Source organism: Dermacentor variabilis, chromosome 3, assembly GCF_050947875.1.
Source record: "Dermacentor variabilis isolate Ectoservices chromosome 3, ASM5094787v1, whole genome shotgun sequence".
Classification (NCBI taxonomy): domain Eukaryota; kingdom Metazoa; phylum Arthropoda; class Arachnida; order Ixodida; family Ixodidae; genus Dermacentor; species Dermacentor variabilis.
In genome coordinates, this window is record NC_134570.1 from 211,361,412 (window position 1) to 211,378,818 (window position 17,407).

The 17,407-nt window shown below is 45.9% G+C and overlaps 1 protein-coding gene across 1 annotated transcript in view; it reads right to left on the minus strand.

The window, feature by feature from the left end:
* Positions 1–17,164, minus strand: part of LOC142574416 (uncharacterized) — a 168,910-nt gene extending 151,746 nt beyond the window's left edge. Inside the window, exons 1-2 of the mRNA XM_075683504.1 lie at positions 17,052–17,164; positions 11,237–11,346 (exon numbers count right to left, since the gene is read on the minus strand). Coding sequence (XP_075539619.1) covers positions 11,237–11,346; positions 17,052–17,094 — 153 coding nt within the window. The 5' untranslated portion in view covers positions 17,095–17,164. The remainder of the gene's footprint in view (positions 1–11,236; positions 11,347–17,051) is intronic.
* Positions 17,165–17,407: the final 243 nt, after the last annotated feature.

The window sequence follows — 17,407 nt, forward strand, 5'->3', positions numbered from 1 at the left end:
CCCGTGATCCCTAGCGAAAGATGAATATCATATATTTTTTATTTGCAAAATGACAGGGTAGCACTCTGTTTAGCAAAGTCCAACATGTGGCGTAAATCCTTCGTTAGAAAACGTGGTCTCAACTGGATACAGCTTAATGGACCATGTTAGCTGACCGCCTGAGATAGCCATTGGAAGATTGTGTTCTAAAATATTCCAACCGAACGAAAAACTCTGTGCGTGTGCTAGTTTCAGCACATGTGGTTGCCGCCGACTGCTTCTTGCTACTACCTTATTTTATAAGTTCCTCTGCCCCTATAGAGTTCACCAACGCGAGCTTTGAAGCCTTCTGGTTTTGTTTCCAAATGAAACACCATTTTCACGACGCACTTTCGATAACATATTAATTCGTGCTGTGTGTTCTTTACGTTCTTAGACAAGTAGCAGTCAAATAGCAACTTGTCATTTCAAGAAAATATTTCCGATACCGTTCGTATTTCTTGTTCTCACCTAGAGCGTGATATCGGAATGGAGAGAACAGAACTATTTTTATGGATGTAGCTTCATGATATTACGTGCTCTTAAATAAAAGTGCCCGACCATTTTTGTATTTCGCTACCGTCGAAATCCGGCTCCCGCGGTGCGGATCGAACCCGTGACCTCGAGCAACGCTGGAGCCGTTAAGCTACCGCGGCGGGCGCAGATGTGTTGACTTGACGTTTGACCGCTTCAGTGGGGTCAATTATACCCTACGCTAATAAATTGCGACTTTGCGTCTGCACGCCCTGCGTCAGTTTTCCCCTTGAATAACTTGTATGGTGTTCATTTTTTATAAATAGCAGAAATGTAGAGTATCCTGACTTTAGTTTGCCTGCAACCGGAGTCGTGTCTATAGTAATAGCGCTTCGTTATCTTCTCACATCGCCTATTCTCTGTCCCGTCATTCCCCCCTATATGAGAACTGCCTAGACCAGTTCAAGGCTGCCTGCAAGGGCCAGATTGCAGAACTACAACGCCAGACCCGTTTAGAAATCGTTCTATATTTAGTTATGCATCGCGATCAGGAAAACACATCTCCCGCGGATAAGTCAAAGAAGTTTTAAGTAGCGTAAGGCCGTCTTGGCTGTACTTGACGGTGATAAAGTAGCCTCGCCGCTTACGGTATTACCTGACTAAGCTATGTCGAATGCTCGGTAGCCATAGTCGGAAGTTCGAATCCTTGTATAAAGCGTTTCCTTCTTTTTGTTTTAATTTGACGATGGTGAGCTTGAAATTCATCTCCTCCAGTGCACAAGATCTCCAGGCTAGGAGTCACGCGCTGACACCAGCAAAACATGCCGAGAGCAAGTGGGGCTATACTAATCCAGGTACAACCAAATTACGAAATCCCACTGAGCTTCACCAAAGACACTCCAACAACACGATAGGAATTGGCCTGCAGCATCGTGCCATTACCTCCCGAATGATTCCTATAATTAAGACATGGCCCTCAGTCCCCAGCAGCTGCGGAGCACCTGACCAAGGCGATGGTCAGACCTGTAGCGCAGCAGAGGCTAAGAATCTCTGTGTCCGTACAGGCTGCCAATGGTAACTGACCCTGTCAACCTTTGATTCCCGAACTCTTTCGAGTGAGGCTAGCTTAGCAGGACTCCTCGAGGAACTATCAGACATTGTTTGGGATATCATCGGCCTTAGTGAGATTAGAACTGGTGAGGCTTCAACGTCATCATCAGCCTCAGTACGCCCACTGCTGCGCTGCCCTTCTCTTGGAATACAGTCCGCAACCCTTAATGACCATCGCTTATCTTCCCTCCTCATTACGTGTCCTTCCCATGCCAATTTCTGTTTCATGATTTCCACGAAGATGTCATTAACTCGCTTTTGTTCCATTGCCGAATCTGCTCTCTTCTTATCCCCCTTAACGTTGCACCCATCATTCTTATTCCAAAAGCTGGTTGCGTCGTCCTCAGTTTAAGTAGAACCCTTGTCGTAAGCCTCCAGGTTTCTGCCCCGTACGTGATTACTGGTAAGACACAGCTGTTATAGACTTTTCTCTTGAGGAGTAACGGCAACCTGCTGTTCATGATCTGAGAATTCCTGCCAAACGCACCACAGTCCACGCTTATTCTAATTATTTCAGTCTCATGATCCCGATCCACCGTCACTACCTGCCCTCAGTAGATGTATTGCCTCACAACTTCCAGAGCCTGGCTACCAAACGTAAATTGCTGTTCTCTACCGAGACTGTTAAACATTACTTTAGTTTTCTGCAGATAAATTTTCAGACCCACCCTTCTGCTTTACCTGCCCAGGTCGGTGAGCATGCAATGCAAATGGTTCCCTGAGTTACTAAGCAAGGCAATATCATTAGTGAATCGCAAGTTACTAAGGTATTCTCCATTCACTCTTATCCCAATTCTTCCCAATCCAGGTCCCTCAATACCTCCAGTAAACACGCTATGAATAACATTGGAGATTCATGATGAAATTGCTCTTAGTGTTAAAGTAACTATTTTAAGTGAAGGATAGGACGTGCACCTACGTAGCGCAATCGCTTTACTAAATTTACCACATTGCTTCCGTAAACATTGGTGAGATCGTATCTACAGAACAGGTATTCGGCTTTAACTCAGGAAACGGTGAGGCATTAGTAATACATTGCTGAATAACGGACAGGCACTCTGCTATAGAGGTCTCGCAGGTAAGAAGCAATACGGGGTCGGATTCCTAATGCATAAGGACGTCGCGGGCAACATTGAAGAATTCTACAGCAATAATGAGAGGGTAGCTGTAGTCGTAATCCAACTTAATAATAGGTAAAGATTAAAGGTAGTACAAGCCTACGCTCCAACAACCAGTCACAATGATGATGAAGTAGATAAGTTTTGTTAAGATGTTGAAGTAGTGATGAGAAAAGTGCAAACGCAGTATACTGTTGTAATGGGCGACTTCATGGAAAAGTGGGGAAAAAGCAGGCTGATGAACAAGCAATTGGCAACTACGGCGTTGATTCTAGGAACGCTAGAGGAGAGATGCTGGTAGATATCTCAGAAAGTGTTGAGCTTCGAATAATGAACACCTTTTTCGGGAGGCGTAGCAACAAAAAGTCGACCTGGAAAAGCCTAAGTAGTGGAGAAAGAAATTAAATGAATTTCATACTTTCTGCCGATCCCAGCATAGTGTAGGATGGAGAAGTGATAGGTAGGGTAAAGTGCAGTGATCATAGTTTAGTGAGGGCCAGGATTCACCTCGATTTGAACAGAGAAAGACTAAAATTGGTCAAGAAAGAACAGGTCAACATAGAGCCAGTAAGGGAAAAAGCCGGCAAATTCAGGCTGGTACCTGCAAACAAATATGCAGCGTTAGAACAGAGAGATGAAAGTGGCATAGGGGTAATACCGTAATAATACAGTAAATAGGTTGGCTTCAGATACAGCAATTGAAGTGGGAGGCAAGGCTCCAAGGCAACCAGTAGGCAAGCTCTCCCAAGTAACTAAGGCCCTATTAAGGAAATGACAATAAATCAAGGTGTCCAACTCAAGAGATAATATAGAGTTCGCGGAACTGTTAAAACTGATCAACAAGGCGAAAATAAGCTATATGTGAAAGTATAATGTGAGAAAGACTGAACAAGCCGTAAAAAATGGACGCAGCCTGAAATAAGCAAGAAGGAAACTTGGCATAGGTCAAACCAAGATGTATGCACTAAAATATAAGCAGGGTAATATCATGACCAATCTCGAAGGTATAGTAAAAGCAGCGGAAGAAATCTGCACTGACCTGTATAGTACCCAGATAAGTCAGGTCCACTAAATTAGAAACAATAATGAACAGGATACAGAAACTCCTCCTATTACTACCGATGAGATCAGAAGGGCCTTGCAAGACATGAAACGAGAAAGAGCGGCAGGGGAAGATGGAATAACAGTCGATTTAATTAAAGATGGGGGAGACATAATGCTTGCAAAACTGGCGGCTTTTTATACAAAGTGTCTATCGACTGCAAGAGTCTAAGAAAACAGGAAGAATGCAAACATTATACTAATCCACAAAAAGGAGAAGTTAAATAATTCAAAAATATTAGGCCCATTATCTTACTCCCAGTATCATACAAAAATATTTACCAAAATAATCTCCAATAGAATAAGGGCAGCCCTGGACTTTAGTCAACCAAGGGAACGCGCGCTCTTCTAGAAGGCATAGTCTGCAATGGATGACCTCAATGTCATTATTCAGGTTATCGAGAAATACGCAGAGTACAATAAGCCTCTCTATATGGCTTTCATTGACTACGAAAAGGCATTTTATTCAATAGAGATACCAGCAATCATTGAGACATTACGTAATCAAGCAGTACGGACCGGTTACGTACCTTACCTTGGAAGATATCTACAGAGGTTTCACAGGTACATTAATTCTATACAAGGAAAGCAGGACGATAACTATTAAGAAAGGGGTCAGACAGGGAGACATTATCTCTCCAATGCTATTCACTGCTTGCTTGGAAGAAGTATTCAAGCTATTATACTGGGAAGGCTTAGGAGTAACGATCGACTGTGAATATTTCAGCAACCCTTGGTTTGCCGATGACATTGTTCTGTTCCGTAACAATGCAGACAAATTTAAAAGAAATGGTTGGGGACCTTAACAGAGGGCGTGTGAGAGTGGGGTCGATGATTAATATGCAGAAGACTAAGATAATGAAGAATAGCAGGGCAAAGGAACGAGAGTTCAAGATCGCCAGTCAGCCTCTAGAGTCTGTGAAGGAGTACGCTTACCTAGGTCAATTAAACACAGGGAACCCTCAACATGAGAAGAACATTCATAGAAGAAGAAAAATGGATTGGATCGCATACGGTAGACAATTGGAATCGGTTGGCGCCGGACAGGGGTAATTGGAGATCGCAGGCAGAGGGCTTCGTCCTACAGTGGATATAAAACAGGCTGATGATGATGATGATCTTCACGATCAAGGTGAGCATCATCTTACTTTGGTCCGAAGTTGCCCCAGGGCCTATGTCATTGCTTCTTATTTCCGCCATGATTTGCTCAACTATTTTTCAACCTACATATCTATATTTTCTCGTTTCACTGTACTACTTGAGCTTTCGCCATCGTTCACCAACGTTCCGTGACCTCGGCGGGCATTCTCCTGCTCAATAGTACATCGGTTACCTCTCTGCACTTTACACGGCCTCCAAACTCTGTTGAATATACTAAAAATGCGATGGCGGCTGCCCTGTTTCGCTTGTTGTTGATGTTCTTTCTTTCTCTCTCTAAAATTACGTCCATCATCACATTTTCGACCGTTCTTTAAGTGGCGCGTACTTTTTTTCGAGCTTCTTTGCTATTCCGCGCATTAAATTCGCGATTGGTTCTCAATAGTAACACGTTGTATTCACTCCACAACAGGATTCACCTTCTGCAAATATTGAGAAAGGGAGGCAGGATTATGTACTTTACCCGCTAATTAAGCAGGACAATTGCGCGGCCTGTATCAGTCAAATAATATTCTACAATATTGCCACCTGGTGTTATGAGCCAGCGACCATTCAGCATTGCGTGCCCAGCAATACGGCGAAGAAGACGACGAGGTCAAGGATCCCGCGCCAGCTGGAGAACCGTCGCTTAGTGCTTGGCATTTTTTCGTCTCTGGCTGCTCGTACTGTCACTTACTCCTGCGTTAGCACGTGACAACTGGTGGAGGTGCAGGGTAATCTAATCTATGCACAACACCCCTCCGAGCAGCAGGAGCTCCAGTCCCGTACCGGTGGTTACGCCTGTACACCGCGCCAGCAGAAGGATCCGTGGACAAGCCCCTGAGTTTGGACTCCTCGCAGAGAAAATGGCAGCTCCGACCACGCCAACAGGTATGGAAGGCCCAACGCCGATTCAGTGTACGCTACTGAATCCGCGAACGCCAAATCCCTTCCACGGCGCCATACATGAGGATGTTGAAGATTGGCTGGTCCACTATGAACGTGTTGCCGCGTTCAACAAGTGGGATGACGCAGAGAAACTGAAAAACGTATATTTCAGCCTGAACGATGGTGCACGTGTTTGGTACGAGAACCGCGCAGATGCCCTAAATTCATGGGCAGAATTCAAACGCCGGATTCTTGAGACGTATGCGAGCCCTGATCGCCGGGAGCGAGCTGAGCGTGATCTCCAGTCCCGTATACAAGTGCCGAACGAAGGTGTCGCAATGTATGTCGAGGACATGACGCGTCTCTTTCGACGAGCCGACCCCATCATGTCGAAAGAAAAGAAGGTGCGGTACCTGATGCGCGGAGTGAAAGAGCAGCTGTTCGGCGGTCTCGTGCGCAGTCCTCCCAAGACTGTGTCAGAATTTCTTTCCGAGGCCGTCACCATGGAACAGACGCTTCGGCAGCGGGCACCATCATACGTACGCCAAGTGAACGCTGCCTCACCTACGGACTTCTTCGGAGCTCTCGGGGGCCACGTCGATTTCTTTCGAGAGCTCATTCACTCCGTAATCCGCGAAGAACTCTAGAAGCTGTCGGTACCCTCACAGCCGACGCTCAACTCCTTGTCCAGCGTTCTCCGTGACGAAGTCCAGCAAGCGCTAAGAGAACCACCCTTCAACACAAAAGCTCGACCGCTAAGAACTAACAGCTCCCGTATGTCGTATGCGCAAGCTTTGAGGCAACCTGCCCCACCTCCCTCCCCGCTTCCCACCGCGTGCCCGGCCATGCTACAGCCCGTCCAAGCGGCCTCGTATTACCAGGACCACCAACAGGCCCCAAGGAAATCATACGTGTGGCGGGCACCTGATCGCCGTCCCCTTTGCTTTCACTGTGGCGAAGCTGGGCACGTCTACCGACAGTGCTCCTATCGAGAACTCGGACAACGCGGATTTTCAGCAAACTCGCCGCGACCTAGGTTCGGCCAGCGTCCTCCGCAAATTGAACAATACGTTGCCCAGCAGTGCGGATCCCCATCAACTCGACACCAGTCACGCTCCCCTTTGCCGCGGCGGTTTTCTCCGACTCGCCGTACGTATTCGAGCGTGGTGCGGGGTCGGTCGCTCAGCCCGCGCCGGGAAAACTAACCACAGCGGCCTTCGGGGGCGAGGCCGCTCAGTCTGGACGTACTCAAGGACCCCTACTGACGCGTACACGGACCGACGATACACCGACAGCGACAGTACCCGCTGATTACAGAAAAAGAATTTCCTTGGACATTCCTGTACTGCTCGACGGTCGTGAATTGACTGCTTTAGTGGACACTGGAGCGGATTATTCGATAATCAGCGAAAAACTGGCCACCCTTCTGAAGAAAGTGACGACGCCTTGGAATCAAACGCCAGTTCGTACAGCTGGCGGGCACATCATCACCCCACTCGGCATGTGCACGGCAAGAATACAGATTCGTGGCTCCACGTTTGTTGCCAGCTTAAGCATTCTCCCTCAGTGTTCTCGAGACCCAATCATCGGTATGGACTTTCTCAGGGAGCACGGAGCGATCATCGACATTCGAGAACGCCTCGTCACTTTCTCGACAAAGAGCGCCGCAGCGACGACCAACACCATCCACCCTTGAGCACCTCTTCGTGTCATCGACGACGCTGTCACGTTACCACCACGTGCAAGTGTCGTGGTTCAGGTGGCATGTGACAGACTCTTATACGGTGAAGCGGTCGCAGAAAGCAATCGCTCTCTCCTACTTTCTCAAGGTGTTTGCGTAGCAAGAAGCCTTATTGATCTCCATGATGGCCACTGTGAGGTTCTTGTCACGAACTTCAGCTACGAACACCGGCACCTTTTCCCCGGTACTGTCATCGCCTACGCCGACCCGATCGCCGATGTCACTGAGTGTTTTGTTTCCGAGGCAATCGACAATGCTGAACCACCTATACGCAACGTCGACATTAGTCCAACGCTTCCTGAAGAGAACAAACAACCCCTACGCGAGCTGTTGCTCGAGTTCCACTCTTGCTTTGCACGGTCGTCGAAGATATGTCAAACGTGGATTACGAAACACCGTATCATCACCTATGACGACGTGCCCCCCATGCGGCAACAGCCTTATCGTGTTTCCCAGACAGAACGACATGCGATTCAAACGCAGGTGAAGCGAATGCTTCAAGACGGCGTAATACAGCCTTCATGCAGTTCCTGGTCATCGCCAGTCGTTCTCGTTAAAAAGAAAGATGGCACACTTCGGTTTTGTGGGGACTACCGGAAGCTAAACAACGTCACAAAGAAAGACGTGTACCCGTTGCCTCGTGTCGACGATTCTCTGGATAGATTGAGGCGCGCGAAGTATTTCTCCTCTATCGATCTGAAAAGTGGCTACTGGCAAATTGAAGTAGATGAGCGGGACCGCGAGAAAACTGCGTTTGTGACTCCGGACGGCCTTTACGAATTTAGAGTACTCCCTTTCGGCCTCTGTTCCGCGCCAGCCACATTCCAGCGAATGATGGATACCGTTCTCCCTGACCTCAAATGGAAAAGCTGCCTCGTCTATCTCGATGATGTCGTTATCTTTTCGGAGACTTTTGACGAGCACCTTCGACGCCTTCGGAATGTACTCGAAGCCATTCGATTGGCTGACCTTACACTCAAGCCAGAGCAATGCCATTTTGGTTACGAGGAACTGAAGTTCCTTGGTCACGTCGTGAGCGCGGCAGGTGTTCGGCCCGATGCCGAGAAGACTGATGCCGTAGCTGCTTTTCCCATTCCCACCGACAAGAAAAGTGTCCGACGGTTTTTGTGGTTCTGTGCCTATTATCGACGTTTCATTGAACATTTTTCGAAGATTGCAGAGCCGCTATTTCGCCTTACACGTGACGACGTGCCATTCCTCTGGACTGATGAACAACAGACTGCCTTTGCGGAGCTACAACATCGATTGTCTTCTCCTCCTGTGCTCGGTCATTTTGATGAGGATGCTGACACAGAAGTACGCCCTGGCGCCAGCAATATCGGTCTTGGAGCTATCCTGGTGCAACGGCAAGACGGAACTGAACGAGTTATCGCCTACGCGAGCCGCACTCTGTCACGGGCAGTCCAATTATTCCACCACAGAGAAGGAGTGCCTCGCGGTTATTTGGGCTACTACAAAGTTTAGGCCGTATCTCTACTGGCGGCCATTTAAAGTTGTGACCGATCATCACGCTTTGTGCTGGTTGACCAACCTCCGAGACCCTTCTGGACGATTGGCACGTTGGAGTCTGCGACTCCAGGAATTTAACATCACCATCGTATACAAGTCACGCAGGAAACATGAAGATGCTGACACGCTATCAAGAGCACCTGTTGAATCTCCGAATCCTGACGAGGAAGACGGCAGCGCCTTCCTGGGAGCCCTCAGCAGACCGGACCTGCTCGCTACACAACGATCAGACGCTGAGTTAAGGCCCATAATTGATCACTTAGAAGGCAGCATCGCGTCCATTCCTCGCCCACTTTGGCGACGGTTGTCATCATTTTGCCTTCGAGAGGGCATCTTATACAAAAGAAACACTGGTGCCGGCGACAAACCGCATCTTCTAGTAGTGCCTCAAGCCCTTCACGACGACGTTCTATTAGCCTGCCACGACGAGCCGACATCTGGTCACTTGGGTTCCTCAAGGACTCTGGACAGGGTACGGCAACTGTACTACTGGCCTCGACTGACTGCTTGCGTCAAACGCTACGTGAAAGGATGCCGTGAATACCAGCGCCGGAAGTCACCACCCTCCAAGCCTGCAGGCCTTCTACGACCCATCGACCCTCCGCGTACGCCGTTTGATCAAGTTGGAATGGACCTTCTTGCACCATTTCCCTTGTCTTCCTCCGGCAATAAGTGGATCATTGTCGCAACTGACTGCTTGACGCGTTACGCTGAGACGAAGGCACTACCACGCGGGACAGCATCTGAAGTTGCCCAGTTTTTTATGCATCACATTGTGCTTCGGCACGGCGCACCATCATTCATCATCACTGACCGAGGGACGGCATTTACGGCGAAGCTTCTGGACGACATCTTCAAGTTGAGTTACACGAGTCATCGAAAGACCACTGCATACCACCCTCAGACTAATGGTTTGACAGAAAGACTAAACAAAACACTGGCAGACATGCTCTCTATGTACGTCGATGTGCAGCACAAAACGTGGGACGAAATCCTGCCGTACGTAACGTTTGCGTACAACACTGCCACACAAGAAACTACACGATTTACGCCGTTTCGCCTCGTTTATGGTCGAGATGTTCAAACTATGCTCGACGCCATGATTCCATATGAAGACATCGATCAGCTCGACCAGTTAGCTCCTGACGTCGAGGAGTACATTCAGCGTGCCGAGGAAGCCCGTCAACTGGCCCGTGTCCACATACGACAGCAGCAGTGTACCGATGCCATAAGGTACAATCTTCACCATCGACAAGTTACCTATGAGCCTGGTGACCAAGTTTGGGTTTGGACCCCCATTAGACGGCGAGGCCTCAGCGAGAAACTCCTGAGCAAGTACTTCGGACCATACACGGTACTAAGGCGTGTAAGCGACGCGAATTATGAAGTGGTTCCGGACGGAGACCTACCATCGCCCAAGCGCCGTTTACCACGCGCAGAGACTGTACTTGTCGTCCGCCCCAAGCCGTATTTTGCACGGTGATGTTAAGTCTACCGGTGAAACAAACTTTTGTTTTTGCTGTCGTCGCGTCGTCCTCCAAAGAACTGCGAAGTGTTTTTTTTTATTTTTTTGTTCCCCACGACCGAACCCAATTTTTTTTTGCCTCGTGTGCATGCCCGTATGTGTGCTAGCGCTTTTCCCCCGTTTTTTTAATGTCTTACCTAATGTGCGTACTTTCCGTGTACGTCTTGTGTTTGAGCATCGAGTCGATGCTTCACAGGGAGGGGGAATAATGCCACCTGGTGTTATGAGCCAGCGACCATTCAGCATTGCGTGCCCCGCAAAACGGCGAAGAAGACGACGAGGTCAAGGATCCCGCGCCAGCTGGAGAACCGTCGCTTAGGGCTTGTCATTTTTTCGTCTCTGGCTGCTTATACTGTCACTTACTCCTGCGTTAGCACGTGACAATATCATGCTTACGCAACGCTTGTTTCTGGCCGTGCCATATGGGCATCGCCAACAGCATAAAGGAGCCTCGTTGTGTGTTCGCCGCAATTCACTGAAACCAAAGCATAAGTCCTAGCAATACGGTCCTAAACTACGCATTCGCTCATGAAATATTTAGTTTTTTAATAAGTAGTAAATAAATAGTAAGTAGATGCTGCAACACAGAATTACCTTGTTAGTAATATCAGGGCTTGGATTTGGCTTCAGCTGCCACATGTAGTGACTGCAGTTTTGGAAGAAGTAATGCGTGGCACGACCTATTTGTGCTGCAAAGAACATAGCTGAAAAAAAGGATGCATGACAGCATTTAGAAAATATTTGCTTATCCGTAAATCAGCAGTTTCTATTACAGACTTTGATATTTGCAGCTAAGGAGTCTTGCTTTTCATGTTTCCTTTCGTACCTTTATACCTAAATATATATTAGTGTAAGTTTTACAAGTAACTTATGGTTGTTTATAGCTTCTCCATTGTTGACCTACTCGCTCTGATCGGGTATGTGATATTACTTGAAGTTAAGCAGCTACCAAGCCAAGAAGCACATGATTTCATATTAATTCAAGCCCAAACCAGGAATAATGTATTTTTACTTAAAGTGAATGTAAGAATGCCATAGAGCAAACAATCGTAAAGATTAAGGCATGCAACAATCTTCCTTTTCTTAGTAAGTAAACAATGTAGGGTTGGAAAAATTTCTCCGATATTTAAATTGAACAAGAGGCTTAATGATAACACAATATAAGCTTCCTGTAAAACTTAAGGACCTACTAATGAGATAAATGCTCAAAGAAGCAGACGCGTTGTTTGTGAGTTTCAAGGCTATGTAAGACATCGCGACAGCAAAATTGGCTGGAATGGCAAAAATACAATGGAGCACCACCACGACAGCGTGATACTTTCATTATTCCTGGCAAAGAAAATAAAACAATATCGCTCTAATGCTATCGTATACTGGCTCGTCCTTTTATTTGTATCTGTGTGGTTCTCGAACACGGAAGCTCATCAAAAAGGCGTAATACATTCTGGTTACCTTTGCTTAAATTATTAAAGGCAACTCATCCGTACGCACTTTTGATTTGGTCGCTAACTTAGGTCATAATGCAAATGCAAAGGCACCTGAATTTTGATAAAGGAAATTAGCAATCAGAGGCAGTAGATTACAAATAAAGAGTCAGTACAGAACAAACGCAAAAGCTTGTGTATCAGCTATATTATTCACGTTGTCCGGATTCCGTGTGCACCAAGATTTAAAAAGATGCAAATCTCACGTAGCTATAGACAGAGCCAAAGTAATGTTTATTGCCGTCATTTGTAGAGATTTTTTTTTGCATTTTGGGTAAGTAAGTAATTATCCTTCAATAATTATTCATCCAGAAAATTTTCATTGAAATGAGGAGGGTCAATGACAAAATTGTAGAACGACATGTAAAGCCCTTGATACAGTTTTCTATTGCTAAATACGTGCTAGATAAAAGTATTTCCTAGCGTGAAAGCAGCCCGCGAATACACGCAAAGTACCTCGAGCTGCCAGTCGAACTGCAATATTGCGTGTTTTTTTGGAAGGCCTCTTTCTCCCTCGGAAGAATACTTTTATGTAGCATATATTGATGAAGAAAAAGCTGTATAGAGGGCTTTTCATGTTTCATGTTTCATTTGAGAAGCTGGTTAATTATTGAAGAGTAATTATATATTTAGGCGGCACGCAAAGTATAGTCTCGGTATCTGTAAGCGACGGCAAACAACAGTACCTTGGTTCTGTCCACCGACGTCTCATTTCCACGTTTTTAAATAATAGTGAATGATAGTTGCGACACGCTGTATATTGAAGTGTTTTATGTAGTGCCTAACCGTGAGGACGTCATGAGTTACGATTTATTATTAGAAATTTGTAGTTGCCAAAACTGCCACAAAAATTCTTTCGAATGTGCTCTGGCTTAGTGTAAAAAGTATATTTCTGAAATATCCATCATACGCGCAAAAAAAGTCGCAACTTCGCCCAACGGCGAATCATGAATTGTGATAGCAAATTAGTAGACAGCTATACAAAGTAAAAATAGTGGTTTTGTCCTCCTTATAAACTTCTAAACTCAGGCTCACTAACTAAATGAACAAGCATGATGCCAGGTGCGCAAAACCAAACATCAGTACATTTCACTCCATAGTCGCGGAAATGCGCTGTCAGAACGCTTGTGTGAGGAAGTGCAGCAGCGGCCGCGAGCGAATTTACATTTGGGCTGCCACAGCAACCAACGCGAACTAAGCCGCGAAATCTCAGTGCACGGCTTAGCCTGTGCCCGTCGCAGATCGCTTTCAAAACAGCAAAGCCCGAATCGGCGCGCGCGGCTACGCAGCAACCGCCGAAGTAGAACGCTCTCTCCAGTCCCCTCCCGCTAAAGCCGTGCGCGTGACGGAACGCTGCAGGCTTCCTCCCCGCTTTCCTTCATTGCGTGCGTAAGATTGAGCTGCCGTCGCCGGCTCAGCATCGCATGCTTTTACGCGCACATATGTCTTACGGTGCACGGCGACGATTAAAGCTCCCTTGGATTTTATACAGAACGGCACGATGACGCCGACGTGGACGGTAGAAGTGCGCCTGGAGCGTCCGTATAAGCTATCGCAACAACTTAAGCGGTACTTGGTTATTCCTACGCAGATGAATACGAAAGCGCTGCGGCAACCGAGAGATGCTCAGATATCATTCCACAACGGAAGGTCGTGGTTTCGATTCCAACCATACGACGAGGGTTTGACTCCCAACAGAAATCGTTGTTTCGAGTGCGTCAGTTATTTATTCCTTAATTACCTGTGCCTTATTGTACCTGGGCCTTATTAACACCAAAGGTCGTGCGTTCGACTCGCACCAATTGTCGTAAGTTCTTAGCATCAATAACACCAAATGTGGTGGGTGTGACTCCCATTAATGGTCGGGGGCTCGTAGCCTTCTTGTACCATCGTGTGGTGGCGCCGATAACGCCAGATTTTCCCACTCATAAGCAATTTACTGCTTTCCCATTAAGATAAAAATTCAAGTATCCTATGGGATACAATTTATTTGCCATTATATTGTACCTGTATTTCAAATACACAACCATGACGAGGTACACGGGCATTCTTGCCATCCGCGCTCATAAGAATGTGGCCGCTGTCGCCCGATCGAACTTGCGACTTCTGAGATAGACGTTTCTATGTGATGAAAGCATATCGTCGAGGTAGACATAGTGCTTATCTTCAGTTATGAGCTGTAAAACATGATAATCTCAACAGGTACGGGCAGCGACATTTTAATTCATTGCTATCATCGAAAATGTTTTTCACCGGTACACAAAGAAAACGATTTATGACGCCGAGTTTAAGGAGGTAGGACATGGTGTTCCTATAATCACTGATTTGCGAGAAATATATGAATGTATGTGGCTTCATAAGAAAATATATATTTTTGATACAAAAGCCTGGCATAACGTCGCCGCAATTCATCATGTGATTTTGCTGGTTCGCGAAGTGGTCTGCTTGCTTTAATGGGCGATGTGCATATTCCCGAGTTGTTTCCCGTTCAAAAGCTTTAAGCCTGGTATGTTTTTTTTCTCCGACCGTTAGCATGCCAAGTCGCCTTCGTAGAAGGAAGGACGCTTTGCAATCAGCCGTCTCCCTTTTTTTTTTGCTGTTCTTCCTGCGTCCTTACATTTATTTTTTTTGTCTCGTACATCACCGGTTTAGACGACTCCATATTTTCTCGCCTTCTTCCGTGCCTCCTCCTGTCATGGAAAATATGGCAATGTATTTTCTACAACCTACACATCTACAAGTCGTGCTGTGATTGCGAGAGAGCTCGTGCCGCTCGTTGGTTCTGGTCTGCTGCTTGACTGATCATCAGCTCTGGATTTAAACCTAAGCACAAGGGCGTCATTTCCCGCAATTGACCCTGATGTCGGATGTGCGGTCCTACAATTGGTCCATAGGATGAGAATTGCGTCATATTGCATTTTTTAAAATTAAACTGCCGTCGCTGGCGAAGTGAGAGCAACGGCACAAACAACGTGACACAAAATATTTCTTGCAATGTTGAGTTATATTGCGCGTAGTACTGCGCCTAACGACATACATGAAATGACTTTGTAGACTTGCACGGAGAAGCGTACAATCCTATGTTATTAAAATAAGTACGAGTGAAATAGCCACCCACTTCAAGGGTCGCACTTACATTCCCACAGTACTATATTTTTGCATATTATTCTTCCAAACGGCTTCAAACGGGAATGGCCTTCCCCGTCAAATTATATATATATATGTATCAGTTGTCCAACATAGTTTTCCCGAAGCATACTTGAGCTTAGTTTAAATAAACCAGTTCTATGAAACCACACCCGTTAAGAAAAAAAGATATTGTATAAAACAGGACACTTTAATAAAGTAAAACTAACTTGATTTGAATAGAGTGTAAAACTCGGCGAGTTGGTTCACCTTCACACTAAAAACAGCGCAAAAATATACCTCATGACAAGTTTATGCCGTCCGTAAAACTTTGCATTACTGAATGTAACGATGAGCTCACCCTTGTTAACATGTGTGGATCCCTCCTTCGAAATTCTATGTTTCTTTCTCATGCCTGACGGGTTGGATGGTATGGTGCGCTACATATTTAATAGTTGGCCATCTACAGTGGTTCCCAGGTGGCACCTGTGCTAAGTGATATATTTCTTTTTGCAGAGGATTGTGCTCTTCAAGGTGAAGTGAAAGGACTGGTGAAAAATATTTTCTGCTACGTTGATGATTTACTCATTTTCTCTAGTTTTCCTTTTTCTTTCCACCATTGTGACATGACGAATAATTTCAAAGAAAATACAATTTATTGATTAGAGAAGTTTGAATTGCCTAAGGAGTCAATTTTTCGATATATGTTTGTATTTTGACACGGCACATGTGTGATGTTGTTCTTTTGGTCTTGAGCTATTGTTCAGGGCATTGCAGGATATATAAAACTGGTATTGCCTACAACTCTCTCAATTCTGTCTTAAGCTAAAATTCCTACCACAAAATGGAGCACAGCTTTCGGGAAGAATAGGCTCGCCTGAAAAATGCCGGCTTCCCGATTTCCCCTTTATTGTCTTTTAGTGTATATTGTGTTTTATTTTATTGTATGGCTGCTCAAATTATTGAAGCTGCTCGCAGCTCAACGTGGCCCACGCACAAGTCCTACCACTATGCCGAAGCAATTAGCAGCAATACCATACATTCACAGGCCTTCACACTGGCTTCGGAAGATTACGATGAGTTTTGGTGAAAATTGTTTTCTAGCTCAGGCAAAAGCCACAAGAGGCTGTGCTGCAGTGACTACGAAAATAACAGGCAAGTCATGGAGGAACGTGTGCTCTGTTAACGATGGTAATGGATTTATTACTTGTGCATCTGGTGGTATTTCTAACATCCCGCTATCACGCGAAAGAATGTGTGTGGTTAGGCAGAGTGGTCCCTGCTTTACCTAAAGGTTACGCCAGCACAAAAACAGTTAAAAGGCCCACATTCATGACATCGGTCAGCACATTGTTGTTCATGTAGCTGTAAGTAGTTTTCTGAAGGAACATATGTAATCCTCAGGCAAGTGGCTCAAAAAGGAAGTAAAATCATTGAAACCCTCGACATAAGGAAAACCATGGCGTTGAGTTTGAGCCCCATCTATCAACCTGCGCAACTGTGAAATCAGCCTCTTGCAAAGGTATGACAGTAACACGAGCTTGCAGGCGCAGACGAACTGTCTGTGTTTATTTTTTCCTGTGTTCGATAAACCAGTCAGTTATTATTTGAGCGCCTGTCCTGTGTACTTCTTTTTCTTGCATTGCCTTTATTTTCGCGCTGCTTTTAATATGAATTGACTAATACAATGCCGGTGTTTCTCGAATGGCGCTCAAACCCTGCTGGACACCGATGTCATTGGACGAATATTTTTCAAGCAATATTAGTACTTCAACTAAATCAGAAAAACGAACTCTCACCGTCACTTGGCTCTACGTGACATCCGCGTGCGAAAGTCGCCATGAGGACAAAGAAGACTAAAACGTGCAATATCACCAGCGGCACGTTTTCAGCTCCACGTTGCAAGTCTAGAGACAAAAATGAAACTCTGGCGCACTGCCTGCATAAAGTTTTATATTCAGCAACTGTTGAAAATAAGCTGATTTACGACGCAGTCCACACGACAGAAAGCCGATTCATATAGGGTCATTAATATTGCACTTCTACGAAATAGCCTTTTCCACATTCGCTAGAAAGCTGTTTGCACAGCCACCAGATGCCGGACGCGTGTGTGTCAAGGTGAATGTGAACTGCCTAGGCCGTAAAAGTGCAAATA